Source organism: Mirounga angustirostris, unplaced genomic scaffold (genome assembly GCF_029215605.1).
Source record: "Mirounga angustirostris isolate CCGP_5_RB_7025 unplaced genomic scaffold, mMirAng1.0.hap1 SCAF_1, whole genome shotgun sequence".
Taxonomy (NCBI): Eukaryota; Metazoa; Chordata; class Mammalia; order Carnivora; family Phocidae; genus Mirounga; species Mirounga angustirostris.
The window spans coordinates 121,865,535-121,880,601 of record NW_026991709.1 but is presented as its reverse complement, the minus strand read 5'-3'; the positions used below and the strand labels follow the sequence as shown (position 1 = coordinate 121,880,601).

Below are 15,067 nucleotides of genomic sequence, written 5' to 3'. Positions count from 1 at the left end.
TCATCTTTTTCACATTTATTAACATAAAATTCTTCATAATATTCTCATTATCTTTTTAAAGTCTGTAGCATTCTTTGTAATATCCCCTCTTTTGTTCTTTTTATTGATAATTCCTTTTTCCCCTCATCAGTCTGGCTAGAGGTTTATCAGTTGTTGTTTTTTTTTATCTTTTCAGAGAAGCAGCTTTTGGTTTCATTGATATTTTTTTTCCCCTGTTACTTTTCTATTTCTCTATTTCAGGGCAGGATAGATATTTTAAGTTTGTAGGCCATTCAGGCTCTGTGGCAACTACTCAACTGTGCTGTGCTAGCCTGAAAGCAGGTATAGACAATATGTAAGCAAGTAGACATGGCCATCTTCCAATAACATTCTATTTACCACACAGGGAGTGGGTTGGATTTGGTCCACAGGCCATAATTTGCCTATCCCTACTCCCTACTCTATCATTAATTTCCAGTTGTTCACATGAGTAAGTGTGTGTGTGTGTGTGTGTGTGTGTAGCTTTTCTCTCTGCTCCCTAGCTTATATGTTAAATTGGCTTGGCCCAAGAACTAATTGATCTCTAACATTTGTGGGGCTTTAAAACAGAACTGTAGCTCGCGCTGCCATGCTGTTCAAGCCTGAGGATGCATGGGTATATTCTAACACTCCAAGAAGGGGAATCACTTGCCTATCTTGCTGAACAAGTCTATTCTCAGAAATATTTCATGAAATCCCCTTCATATTCTGTATTAGTGGTTAAGAGAGGGGTAGCTCTTCCCTAGATGAGGCTAAAGATGTTTGTCACTCCCTCCTCTTCCCAGACGCAGCCTCTTTTTTTTTCTTTTTTTTTTTTTTTTTTTTGGTTCAAACCTCAGGACTCACTTCTTAATCAGTATATTAATCTAGGAAGAATAAGACTACACACTCTTTATGTTTGAAGCCTCAGGCCATAGGAAGAAAACAATCTCGTCAATTAGCTATAATCTGCAAGCTTAATTTGCTTAAGTCTACCAAAAGAAAGGTTAAGTTTGGAGAAAATTACTTGAATTTAGACCCCATTCCCACTTCTGATCACTTTCTTTGAGTGGTTCCTTACTGTTCTCCAGGGCTCAGTGTCGCTTCCTCCAAGAAGCCTTCCCTGACCTTTGCAGTATCAAGCAAGTGTACTTCATGCCTTTTCGGTCCTGTTTTTCCTCTGTCACACCACAGTGAAATGTAATTGTGTGACCGCTTCAAGATTAGGTAGTGTGTCTTATTCCTGTCTGACCCTAATGCCCTGCAGAGTGCATGCACATTGTAGGTGCTCAGTAAATGTTTGTTGAATTGCAGAGACTGGCACGGGCTCAGTTTCCTTTCCACAGTCCTTTCACCATTACTCTAAACATTGCCCTCCTCCTGGTCTGGCTGTGAGATTCCCAACAGCTGATAAGAAAGTCCTTCCAGTACCAGTGTGGTGATTATCTTCAAGTTACACTGTCCTGCCAAGTGTTACGGTCTCCCTCCAGTCTCATTAGGCCAGGCTCGACTAAGCTTCACACATTTTCCTTACCTTTCTGTTCCTCTAATCAGGTTTTAAAAAGTCAAGAAGTCCTAAATGCACATGGCTAGTGGACCAGCGTCCAGGCCTTCACCCAGAAGGTCATGAGCTTGGGAGCAAGAAGTATTTGGAGGGGGAGGGAGGGAAGTTGCAGCACCTATGATGCTTCCACCAAAGAGACTACGCTTTTGAAGAAACATTGTTGGGTTAGTAACAAGAGCTTATCTTAGAAATGAAATAATAACAATTCACATTTTCCCTTTGATGTAAGACATGGCTGCCTTTACCCAGTGATGGCTTATGCCCCAAAAGAAACTACTGAAATGTTTGGGTTCTCTTTTGCCTAAGGTGGACTTTTGTTAAGTGTGGTTACTTTTGTTGGCAGTAATGTCAGGAGATAAGAAATCAGAGCATTCAGAGTAGAACCTGTGAGAATCCATGTACTTCAGATGGAAATTACCCAAGTTCTTGAGAGAGCTTGCATCTGAGGACTTCAGAGCTTTCCTGATCACCGGCCCTTTGTTCTTTTCCAGACACTGTGCATCTTAGCCAACATAGCAGATGGGACAACAGCAAAAGAACTTATTATGACCAATGATGACATCCTGCAGAAAATCAAGTATTACATGGTAGGCCTTTGTCCCTTTCACTGCTCTGTAGTAGCTGCATTAGGAGGCTCAAAACAAATTGTGCAGAGATTTTAAAAAAGAATAGACTACTCTGTCACAGATTCAGGGAACTCTCTTTCATTCTGAAGAAAAACACAGACACGAAGGCCTTGAAGCTTGTGCCATTTGGGCAGTACTACCACCCATTCATCACCCCACTCCCCACCTTCATTGTTTCCTGATTGCCTCCTTAATCAGCGAAGACATCGGCTCTTGGTTTTCTTCCAGGGCGTCCAAATCCCTGTCTTCCCTCTCAAGGCTTCTCTCCGATGTGCATGACCTCTTAAGCCTCTGGCATCTCTGGCACTTGTTCTTTGACCTCTTCGCTTGCAAACACAGACTGCTACCTACTTGCAGACACCTAAGCCACCTATTGCCACGGCCATCCCATGAATCTTGTCATCACCAGAAACTGCCCATTGCCAAACCTGGCAATATTTTCATTCTGTCAGTGTCTCATAGCAAAACCCCAGCTGTGGGTGAACCTGTCTTCTTTTTGCCTGCCTGTCAGAGTCAGCAACTGCAGAGAAAGGCACAGAACCAGGCTGATTGGTATCGTGTTAATTTCCTGTTTACACCGCCTACTACCCCCTTGTGATTCTCCAGCAAGCTGACACCTCCCTTCTCCATGAGGAGGTGTCAGCTCCTCGTTTAAGTCTTTTCTCTCCCTCATCACTCTTAGTGGTGACCTCACCTTTTGTTTTGTTAAGAGAATAGAAGCCACAGTCCTTTAGTGGCTCCCTTTTGCACCTTGAATAACATCCATATCCCCCTTGTGATGGCCTGTGAAATCCTGCATGACCTGACTCATCCGTGTCCCAAATCCTGTCATTACCCTTTCCTTTGTGGATTACATTGACCTCCTGTTCCGTGGAAAGGCCATGCGTGTTCTTTCCTGCCTCGGGACCTTTGCACATGCTGGCTCACCTCCCTGGAACACTTTTCTCCCCCACTCCTTCATGGCATGCCTTCTCACCTCTCAGATCTGAGCTCAACTGATACTTCCTCGTGGGCTCTTATCTATGTGGGTTATTCTTTGTTACTGCATTCTGTTCCCTTCAGAGCAGTAGCTCAATTATAGTGATACACATGTGTTTGTGTGCCTGAGTGTAAGTTCCATGAGGGCAAAGCTCCATGTGTTTTGTGTACATTTTTATATCTGTCACCTTGGACGATGCCTGGCATTTAGTATGTGCTCAGTAAATGTTGAATGAAAACCTTACTGCTTCAACCAGGAACTCCCTTATCTTTCCAATCCCAGATCTACATAGCATCTCTAATCTTTTCAAAGTTACTCTTGATTTCCCATATCCACTGAGATATACCTATTTTTGTGCTGCTTTTCATAGCCAGACTTCTTAAAAGCATCTTCTGCACATGCTATCTCCTTCTTCACCTTTAAATTTATTCTAACCCATTTCATCTGGCCTCCACTGTCATCGCTCAGCTGAAACATCTCTGCTTAAGGTCTCCAGCGACCTCCAGGATGCCAAATCCAAAGGACCATTTTCTCTCCTAATCTCACCTCACTTACAGCAGCCTTCAACTCAGCTGACCATTTCCTCCTCCTAGAAACATTCCTTTCTCTTGGCTTTCAATACACTATCCCTCCCTGCTTAGCCCTAGTCCCTCTTCTTTTCTCTCCTACATGGTCTCCTGAGGTCTGTGATCTTTGTTGCACAATGGCATTTTCCAGGGAGCTTTCAGAGATGGTTGCATTGTCCGTTTCCTTTCAAGATTCTGATTTAATAGGTCTGGGTTATAGCCTGGGCATCAGGGTTTTTAAAAGTTCCCCAGGCAGGGTGACTGGGTGGCTTAGTCATTTAAGCATCTGCCTTCAACTCAGGTCATGATCCCAGGGTCCTGTGATTGAGCCCCTCATCGTGCTCCCTGCTCAGCAGGGAGTCTGCTTCTCCCTCTCCCTTTTCCCCTCCTCCCACTCATTCCCTCACACTCTCTCTCCCCCTCAAATAAATAAATCTTTAAAAAATTAAAATCTTGGAGCACCTGGGTGGCTAAGTCAGTTAAGCATCTGCCTTCAGCTCAGGTCATGATCCCAGGGTCCTGGGATCGGGCCCCGCGTCAGGCTCCCTGCTCAACAGGGAGCCTGCTTCTCCCTCTTCTCCCCACTCATGCTTTCTGTCACTGTCACTGTCTCTGTCTCTCTCAAATAAATAAATACATATATACATACATACATACATATCTTTAAAAAATTAAAATCTTTAAAAAATCTTAAAAAAAAAATAAAAGTTCCCCAGGCAGCTCTTATGTACAGCTAGAGTTGAGAACCACTGGTTTAGGAGAATCGCATCCACTCCCATGCCTTTTACTATCATCTATATGCTTTTTTGGTTTCTGGGTTCTGGTCTAATAGTCAGTTTTGATAAATAGAATAGGTATTACAGTATTTATACTTTCCATAGTATCATCAATAGAAAATACAACCACAATAATGGTTACTGGCCTTTCAAAAGCCATGACAACGAGCTTTCATGATGGTACTTGCAGCTCTACAGATGCTGGTTCTTTTCTTAGTGGGGGTAGAGGGTAGAGGAGCAAGGTAAGAGGGTCACATGGAAGATACACTTCCAGATTTGTCTTCTGAACTCTGGACTCCTATATCCTCCTGCCTACTTTACATCTCCATGCACCTGTCTGATGCTTCCTGAAGTTGATGTTTAAAAATGAGTTCTTGGGGCGCCTGGGTGGCTCAGTCGTTAAGCATCTGCCTTCAGCTCAGGTCATGGTCCCAGGGTCCTGGGATCGAGCCCCACATCAGGCTCCCTGCTCCGTGGGAAGCCTGATTCTCCCTCTCCCACTCCCCCTGCTTGTGTTCCCTCTCTCACTGTGTCTCTCTCCGTCAAATAAATAAAATCTTAAAAAAAAATAAAAAAATAAAAATAAAAATGAGTTCTTAAATATCTCTCCTAAACCTAAATTTCTTCTCTCCTGTTCTTTCCTGTCTCAGTACAGTGGCTCTGCCATCTATTCTGTTGCTCAAACCTGGGAGTCAATCATGATTTCTCCAGCTCTTTCACCTCATTAATCCGATTTATCAGCAGGTCCTGTCAGCCCTTCCTCCAAACGTGATCTGGATTCTGTTTGCTTCTTTCTATCACCACTGCCCTCACCCTGGACCAAGCCATGGCATCTCATGCCTGGTTGACCATAATAGCCTCCTAGACACTTCCGCATTGTCATCCAATCCCTTCAGCCCGGGTGACCTTCTAGAAATGTAAATCAGATCTTTACTTTCCACTGCTTAAATCCTTCAGGAGCTTCCTATCAACTCAGAGCAAAATCTAAAGTCCTTTCTCTAGGGCCCAGAAGGGCCCACAGTTTAGCCACACCTCCTTCCCTGAGCTAATGTTGCTCCACTTTACCTTCTCAATATGAATGAGCTCTACAGCTCCTTCGTACTTCAGACCTTTTCAGGAACTTTTCCTTCCTCTCAGTGCCCCTAGGCCCTTGCTCTTTGCACAGCTGGCACCTTCCTACCCTTTAAGTCTCTGCTTAAGTGTTGCCTCCTTCAAAGAGATCTTTTCTGTGCACTCTACCTAAATTATGTTCCCACCTCTCCACTCTCCACTTTTTTCCACAGCAATTTGTTTCCTCAAAAAAATATGTATTGAATGAACTTACACATTGTAAACACTTATTTTTGTACTGTGTATAAGTTCATTTATCCCCCCTATTCATGACCTGAGGCTGAGAGCAAATGATAAATTTTGTTCCGTCTTGTCTTTGTGGAGCCCAGACTGGGCATCTCTTTAAAAGTCTTGGCAGGTAAAAGGAAAAGAGAATCACCAGCCGTAGAATTCTAGTGAAGAAAGCCATGTCGTCCACTTCTTGTCTCTGCGTAGTTGAAATATAGTCCTACTTGGCAAAATAAGTCCGTCTGATCCTCCAAGAAACTGTTGAGCATATTATGCCACTGATAATTCCCTAGAAATGCATGTTATTTAAAAGTACAGGGGACTTTTTTTTAACTGAGCAATAGGAAAATCATCTGTAGAGATTGTTTTACAATTGGGTCCTCTGTTGTGTTGGAGAAAGCACTCCATATGGCTAAATGATCCAACTTAAGCAAAAGTGGTTGTACTTTTAGTACATAAAGAAAAATAAGAATTGTGTTTCAGAAGAATAGGAGGCTCTTTAACAATAATAGAAACATTAGATGAATCAAGTAAAGACTCAGGTTTTGGGGGACAACCCCCCCAAATAAGAGTAATTTGAATCAGATAATCAATAGCTGAATACCAAAGCCACATTCATCCTATTTATTGGCCATTGGTGACCTGAATGTTTCCTGATGTAGATCAAGCATAGCCTAAGTCTAAAGCATAGACCTGTCCTATGCCAGTTTGTGTGCATGGATAGAGTGATAAATTGCAAACTATAATTACAGCCCTAAAGGTGTTTTGTTTGGCCTGTCAGAGGGTTTCTAAAATTTGAATGTGAATATCTTTTGGCAAGTCTTCACTCCCCAGTTTACCAAATTTCCCACCACTCTCTCTTGTCTTTAGCACAACCAATTTACCCATTAGTACTAACTTTGTGACCCCTCAAGACATTTGAGTTTGAGGGCCCTGCTTCACACTTTTAGCCTATGGGAATTGCCTATGGTATGTTACCAAAAAAATTCCTCAAATCAGATTGCCTCCATATTTTTTCTTTTTCTGCATCAAATAGGGTCATTCACATGTGAAACTGCAGCTTGCCGCTATGTTTTGTATATCAAACCTCATATGGAATGAAGAGGAAGGTAAGAGATTGGTGAGATCTGTTTTGAGGACAATTATGGGAGGGAAGGTAGCAGATGTCCCTGAGATCCTAGATGCAGGCATCACTCAGTGGGTCCTGAGCATTCTTTCAAGTTAACCTTGGTATGAGAATCCATGGGACTAGCCAGAGTTGGCTGGACAGTTAACAGTGAGCCCCACCTTGAAGTCAACACTGCAGGAGATTACAGAGGATGGGGGTAAAGGAGACCCTAGAGAAATAAGTGTCAGTCCATGCCCTTGAGAGAGCTGAGGAGGAGGTTACGGGGATGTACTTGAAGAAGATGAGAGGTGGGAGTGGATGGGCAGATTGGTCTTTCATTGTGTGCAGAGGGACACTTGTAAGGGTTACAGGCATATAAGCTTAATGAGGAAGAGGGTGCCTTGGTGAGAAATGAGAAATACACTGTGACTAGTGAAGCAGCCAGTCTATAAGGTAGCGTCTGTGAATCAGAGGTCCTCCATCTTGACTGCATAATAGACTCACCTGAGGATTTTTGCACCAGACCAATTTAATCAGAATTTCTGGGAGGCGGGTTGCAGGCATAAGTTTTGGTTTTGGTTTTTTTTTAATTTCCCAGGTGATTCCAATGTAGCAAACATGGAAGAGCAGTTGTTCTCAGTGCTGGGCTCATTGCATAAGAATCACCTGGGGAACTTTTTAAAATGCAGATTTATGGTTTTTACACCTAGAGATTCTGGTTCATTGGGTCTAGAGGAGCTCAGTGCATGAGTGAGTCACTGCAGGCACAAAATTTTCTTCATGGGAAGGAAAGACTCCAAGAGGATTACTCTACCCAGCAGCTGTGTCTAGAACAAAGTGGAAGGAGGAAAAATTGGATTCAACATATAGGCCTAGAGACCAAGTACCATCCAGGTGCCAGCGAAACAGAGCCACCCTCAAGGAGGTCCTAGTCTAGTTGGAAGATAGGACAGAGCAGTATGAAGTTGGAACTGCCACATGCTAAACAAGAGGCAGCAGGAAGTGCTGGGAGGTCAGAGGAGGGTGGAAGAGAACAGAAGGAAAAATAAGACCTGTCTGGAGTAGGAAGAGTCTGACTTGATATGTCCAGACAGAAGATATGAAGATGGGGCCAATGGCAGAGGGCCTTGTGCCAGGCTGAGGAATCTGACCTTGACCCTGTAGTCCATGGGGAAATTAATCTATCAGCAGAACCCAGGATGGACTGCAAGAAAGAGGGTCAAGGAGCAGAGAGACCAGTTAGAATGTTGTTAGAGGATCCAAGCATGAGGCAATCCAACTTCATTGGGGATAAGGGGGATGGAAGGGTGGGGAGTAAAGGACCCTGGTAATGCTCTAGATTGTTGATTGCACCTCAAGGAGAGCAATTGCCTGGGTCATGTCCCCAGTAACCTGTTAGCTTTAATCTCTTAGGTTCACAAGAACGCCAGGATAAGTTACGAGACATGGGCATCGTAGATATTCTACACAAACTGAGTCAGTCACCAGATTCAAACCTTTGTGACAAGTGAGTATCAAAGGAAAAGGACCTTGTTTTGGGGTATGTTGAATTCTTTTATGAAAGGGTTTGGCTTGCTTAGTAATTTACGTTGCCAAACTTAAAATCTTTTAGATTCTTGAGTTCCCTTCTTAATCTTCTATGAGCTAACTGTATGGCTTTTGAATAAGAAACTAATAATTAGCAAATTATTAAAGATTCTCATCTTACTGTGAGTTAACATGAGCCTGAGCCATCTTAGTGTATATCTGGAGAGGATCCAGGGATCATTCTCTTGACATTAAAATAGAAAGGAAGGCCAATAATAAAAACATCCATTATCTCAAGATCTCACTGAACGCCTGCCTTGTGTAAGCCTGGCCCGGCTGCTGAGAATATGGCAATGACCACTGAGGGGTTCCTGTCTTCACCATTTACTGGGAGAGGCAAAATCATAATCAGAGATCCCTCTACCTTCAAAATAGCCAAAAATGTTCTTCCTGGCTGTGTACACTCCCTCCTACCACAGCCTTCACTCTACAGCTTGCTTTCATGCCCCCCCAACCTGTCCTCCAGACACACCTGCCCTCTTGCAGTGTCACATCTTCACGCATTTACACATTCTGTTCCATCTGGTTTGCCATCCCAGACCCCTCTCCTCTGAATTCCCCATTCATTCAGCAAATATTTTTTGAATACTAACCTCTACCAGGGACTGTTTTAGGCATTGGAGATATAATGATGAATAAAATTGATGAAGTCCTTGCCCTCGTGGAACTTACATTCTAGTACAAAAGACAGACAAATGAATATGTAATATGATAGCAGGTCATGAGATGTACTATGAAGAAAAATAGCAAGGTGAAGGAATGAAGAGTAAGAAAGTTTCTTCTCAGATAGATTAACCAGTAAAGGCCTCTCTGAGGATGTGACATTTGATCGAAGACCTGGATGAAATGAGATAGTCTGCCAGGCAGATGTTCCAATGAATAGTATTCCAGGCAGAGGGGACAGTGAGTGCAAGGCTCTGAGGCAGGAACAAGGTTGGCATGTTCAGGAAACAACAGGAAGGCCAGTGGAGCTGCAGAAAAATAAATGAGGGGCAGGGTGGTAATAAGTGCACTCCAGGGAGCAAGTGGAAAACTTTGTCGGCCATAGTCAGGACTTTGGATTTTATTCAGAGTCTAATAGGAAGTCACTGGAGAGTTTTGAGCAGAAGAGACCCTATCTGACTTGAATTTGTATAAAATCACTCTGGTGGCTCTGTAGAGAATCACCTGGGCAAGAACGGAAGCAGGGAGAGCAGTTCAAGACTACTGTAGTCCTGTAGGTAAGAGATGAGGGTGGCAGTGGTAGAAATACTGAGAAGTGGTCAGATTCAGGATTTAATCTAAAGATAGAGAAAACAGGATTTGCTCAGGGATTCAATATGTAGGATATTAAAGAGAGGAAAGGAAAATGCCTAGAGTTTTAGCCTGAGCAACTGGATAGGGTGTTGCCATTTACCAAGATAATGAGGAATACAAGAGAAGGAGGTTGGGGTAGGGAGAAGTGAGGGTTCTTGTTTGGACATGCCAAGTTTTGGATGCTATTAGATATCCAAGGGACTTCTCAGGATAATGGGGCTGAGGGTATAAACTAGGAGGGTATATAAAGCCATGGAGCTGGATAGAGTCACATAAGGAAAGGAAGAGAGAGGAAAGAAGACAGGAAGGCTAAGGACTATGCTCTGGAGCTCTCCAGCATTTAGAGGTAAATGAAAAAGATCCAGCAAAGGAAAGGAAGGAACGACCAGTGAAGTAGGCAGAGACCCAGGCACAGCAGTTGTCCTGAAAGCAAGGGAAGAGAATGCCTGGACAGTGGCCATTTATCCTTCACAACTCAGATCAGGTTGTCACCTTCTCCAGAAGATCTTGCCTGATCCATTCTCCACCCTAGGCTTTGTCAGGGGACCCCTTCTGCCAGGGACTCCTGTAGCACCCATAAGACATACCACACTGTTGTCATGGCTGTCAGCTTGCTTGTCTGCCCCACTGAAGGGAAAAGGCACTTGGTAATTGCTCCTTAAGTGAATGGCTGTGCCCGACTCTGGAGCACACAGAGCAGGCTGGGCCCCTGCCTCCCTGAAGCTTGCCATCCAGTGGGTTAAAGAAGACAAATCCCCCAAATAATTGAGGCCCAAGGCTGCTGCTCAGCTGAGTGTCCCATCAAAGGCAACTGAAAGCTAGGCACTCGCCGAAGGCTGGATTTGAGCTGTACTTTGAGGACTGGCACCCGTGCCTCCACCTCCATAGTGGTAGTAGCGGCTGCTGACTTAAGCGGTGAGCTCGGTCAGCCCGTCTCTCCTGGTTGAGGGCCACATCGTTCCCTGGGTTTCTTTTCTCATGTTCGTCCAGAAATGAAAATAGTTGTGCTCGAAATCATTTCTAGGATGACCTGGAACGTTAAAAGAGGCCTCACTAGCAGGATGTACAATAGGTTTCAGCCCTGGCCTACAATGGTTTAGATCTGTCTGGTGCTGTTTCCCCATATTTGTATGGCACATAAGTTTTCAGCAGTTCTTAAACCACGTTAAAAGAATCAAGGTTTGAGCTACCCTGCCTAAGTCCATCGAAGGAAAGATGATCTTGCCTCAAGAACCATCCAACTGAAAGACTCCTTAGATATTAAGAGATAGCAGGAGGATAATAAGGTTACAGTCTCTGAAGTCTAATATAACAAACATAGGTAGCCCCTGAGAAAGATTCAGAAGGAGTCTGAATTGGTAGTTCTCATTTAGTCAAAACCTTTAGTCTGTTACCTAAAGAAGACATCTCTCAGGTTCCTTCTGTCTTTAAGGCTTTGTGATCCTTTGACTTTCAAACACTTACAGATGAGCTATTGCCAACCAGCCCTTTCCACCTTAGGCTCAGAGTGTCTTGGGACTGTGTGGTGAGGTAGATGATCATTAAGAGGTAGCCTGTGGCATCATTCATAAGCTTGTTTCTGTAGGAAAATGACCTTGTAGAACCCAACTCACTTATAACTTGGAGACCATCTGTATGGGGCTTTCCGTTTTGATGGATTGGACTATATAGTCTTAGATAATTGCAAGAACATTTCCCTTAGTATCCACTTTTAAAACCGTAGGTCATACCCATTACTTCACTATAGAGACTGCACTTGCATCCAACATATTGCATGCCCAGTCTACCTTGGCTTACTTTCATCAGCTAGTAGTAACTGAACATTTTAGCCATTTCTTTCTATAACCTAGCAGGGGAGACCATTGCTAAAACTTGACTTCCTAATTCCCACAATTGTAGCCTCTTGAGAACCTTTACCAAGCTCATGATTGGAGTAGTCAAGGAGGCCTCCTCAGTCCCAGCTCAAAGGACGACCCTTTTACAAGGATCAGGATGCACCCATCCTGTGTGGCTGTCATGAGACATTACATCTCTTCTTCTCCAACTAGCTGTCTTCTTCCCCAACCACCCTAACAACCTACCTCCTATGCCAGGTCAGTGTCCGCAGGCATGATGAGAAGAATGAGATGAAACTATAACCTCCTTCCTCAATTTGAAGGCATTTGAACCATGAGACAGTCTTGGGTTGTGAGCACTAGGCCCCCCCCCTGCACCTTCTAATCAACACCTGAAGGCCTCTCCCTGGGTCAGTTTTCCTCTTAGCTTCCCAGAATCCTAAGTGTCCTCCCCAGTGTCCTGCAGCACCAGCTAAAAACCTGCATGGCAGTAGGAGAAAGTAAAGAATTCCAGACCCATCGTGGCCAAATGCCAGTGACAAAGGGAAACTAGAATTCACTGCAGCAGGTGGAAGGACAAGAGCAGCCCTTCCTAAGAGAACCTCAGGAAGAGGAATGTAGCCAGCATGGGTTTGAAGTTATCTGCTGACCACAGATCTCTGCCCCATACGGTATTCGCCCAGCTGGGCTCACCGCAGTTCCCTTTGGGGATCTTTTTAGACTACCCCCCCATTACCATCTTTGAGCCACAGGATTTTTGCCTTAATTACACTTCAGAGAGGATGGCTAACAGGAACTTTGTGATTTCAGGGCAAAAATGGCACTGCAGCAGTACCTGGCGTGATGGGAGCGCCCCGGGCACCTGCAAGCATCCCCCGTCCTTGTTCAAGGAAGTACAGGAACTAGCCTCATTTGATTCCTTCTATTTGCACAAGTCACCTTGGACTGCAGGGAGCTGTTTTGCAAAAGCAATTTGGTAGGCTTAGATCTCAAATTCATCTTGAGAACATTTTTTTGAGGTAGTAATTTCCTCAGAGGACTATTGTGTTTTATTTTGGTTTTTTTTTTTCTGAGCTACCTGGACTCTTTATTAGAACAATCAATCATTTTCCTTTGGACCTACAATTTTTTGCCTATGCTGCAGCCACTTTGTGAGTGAGAATGAATGTGTCTCTGCACACATAGGTGTGTGTGCGTGTGTGTGCACATGGGTCAGAATGAATGGATGTGTGTGTGCGTATGTGAGGGATACCTCAAATTTTTCTTTTCTTATTTTGTGTGAAAATCTCTTTTCTACAGATTTTCCAGGGTTTAAGCATTGCTTGCTGTATAAAAAACTTTACTGAATTATATACAGTTTGAATGAAATGTTATTTTAAAAACAAAACAATTGTTAAGTGTTCCATAAAGGTTATGTTGAATTTTGGTCAGATGAATATTTGTAAGTAAAAAATATATGCATTTCTGAACCTCAACTTACATAGATTTTCTTTATAAAAAAAAAACAAAAAAACAAAAAACAAACAAAAAGGTTGGCTGTAGTTGGCCTGGAGTAACAGGCATGATACATGGTGCTGTGCAAAATAGTAAGCTAGCATCTTACTGCCGTCAATATCAGCAGGTACAGAGCCTCTTTTCAGCCTAATTCAATAAGCTCTCAGGCTTCCAAGTCAGATGGACAGGGTGGAGTGGAGTGAGGCAACAGATTCACCATAGGATTTTTGAACCATCAAGGGGAAATATAACTACTGATAGTGAAAGCCCAGCCCTGACTCTGGCAGGCTACACTTGGCAGGAACTGGGCACCAAGAGCCTCCCAGCAGCCCTAAATCCTGCCACTGGTGTAGCGATATCTGGCAGGATTTAGAGCCAGTCATGAAACCTTATGCTCAAACTAAAGTAGGTCATCACTTCCTGGAAACAAAGTCTGATCACCTTGTGCTTCCTGAAACAGTATATATCACTGTGAAACTAAAGAATGCTCTACAGACTCCTCTGTAGAGAGAAGCGAAGAACAGGATAGTTTAGAAAGCTGTTTTTCTCTTAGCTATACTCAGCTAAAATTCTACTAGTCACTCAGGACTGCTATTCAGTGTGCTTTTGTAAAATGAGATCAAAATTTGAGTAAGACATGTGGCTGAGATCTTTTCCTGCATGAAGCCCAAAGCACTGAAGTTTGAGCGAGGGAAAGGGACTCTCCCCAGAGGATGGAAGATGGCTTCTTGTACCACCAGTGCTCCTTCACCCTTCTGCAGCCCTTAGCTTGGCACCTGGCTCCAGCTTCTGGGGCAGCTTCAAGGTGAACTCCACAGAGGTTGCTCTTGACTGTTTGGAGGAACAACCAGCCTGCCTTTCCCTTTGCTAACAGAAGTTCAGAGGCATTGCGGCCCAGAATCGAGGTCTGTGGCGGAGAAGCTTGCCATGAGTGTGCCACTGGCAGAGTCCCAAGCCTACCAGCCACTCCTGATGGGGTTGCGCACACCGAGGCCACCCCATCACCAGCCTGCACCTTCCTTGGAGGATTTAAATATGTTTGATTGCAAATGAATGTTTTTAAGTGTATTTAATGCAATTTTTCCTGTTCTCAACATGACCACCCAAGATCCAAACACAGAGATTTCCAAGTTGTTATTTTTTTTTTTTTTAACATCACCAATTTAAAAATCTGTCACAACGGGGACTTGGGTTTTGTGCGGCCATCAGAGTGCTAATGTGAGAAGGCCAGTTTAAAGAGAATTGAGTTTATTGGGAATAAAGCCTTATTTAGGCCCACTCATTGACACTTCTAGTACTGAGAAAATATCCTTGGTTGGCATTTGTTAACACAAACACTATAGAGTTGGTGTTTAAAAATACCAGGTAAATATTAAGGAAACCAATAATGAATTGCTGAGACAATCTTGAACCCAGATAGCATTAGAAAGCTGAAAGCCCAATGAAATAACACTTTCACACTTAAACTCTGTGGATAAATCTTGCCTGTGGCTATAAACAGATGGTCAAAGAAAAAGTGCTTTACTATAATTAACTTTTCTGATTTGAATGAAGGAAAAATGTATTTATTAAAACAAAGCTGTTTGCTGCTTTAGGCAGGTGCAGTGTTCAGTCAGCAAGGAAGTGGGAGGAATGGGGCGTGGTCTGTTGTCTCCACCCGAGTCCTTCACTAAGCTTCTCGCTCTCTCTAATACTGCATTCTGTTTCTCCTTTTGTGCCCTGATTGTAACCCAAAATTTATGAACTAGAAAAGAATGTCCAATTTAATAAGTTGCATTTTTTTTTCCTTAAGCACTTTATGCAGAACAATACATGTTCTTCTGGTAGTGTTTGGATAATATGATTTTAACACATGCTAATAAAAGCCAAGAAAAAAATCATGGCAACTTCTAAAAAGGAGT

The 15,067-nt window shown here is 43.4% G+C and overlaps 1 protein-coding gene across 5 annotated transcripts in view; it reads left to right on the top strand.

Moving 5' to 3' along the window:
* ARMC8 (armadillo repeat containing 8) overlaps positions 1-15,067 on the top strand; it is a 121,072-nt gene that overhangs the window by 90,618 nt on the left and 15,387 nt on the right. For 3 of the 5 annotated variants that reach the window (XM_045903700.3, XM_045903699.3, XM_045903698.3), the window contains 4 exons: positions 2,053-2,148; positions 6,883-6,955; positions 8,368-8,461; positions 12,483-13,141. In XM_045903700.3, the coding sequence (XP_045759656.1) occupies positions 2,053-2,148; positions 6,883-6,955; positions 8,368-8,461; positions 12,483-12,516 (297 nt within the window). In that variant the 3' untranslated portion in view covers positions 12,517-13,141. Of the gene's footprint in view, positions 1-2,052; positions 2,149-6,882; positions 6,956-8,367; positions 8,462-12,482; positions 13,142-15,067 lie in introns of those variants that run through there. The other 2 variants (XR_010410366.1, XR_010410365.1) reach the window with 1 other exon arrangement.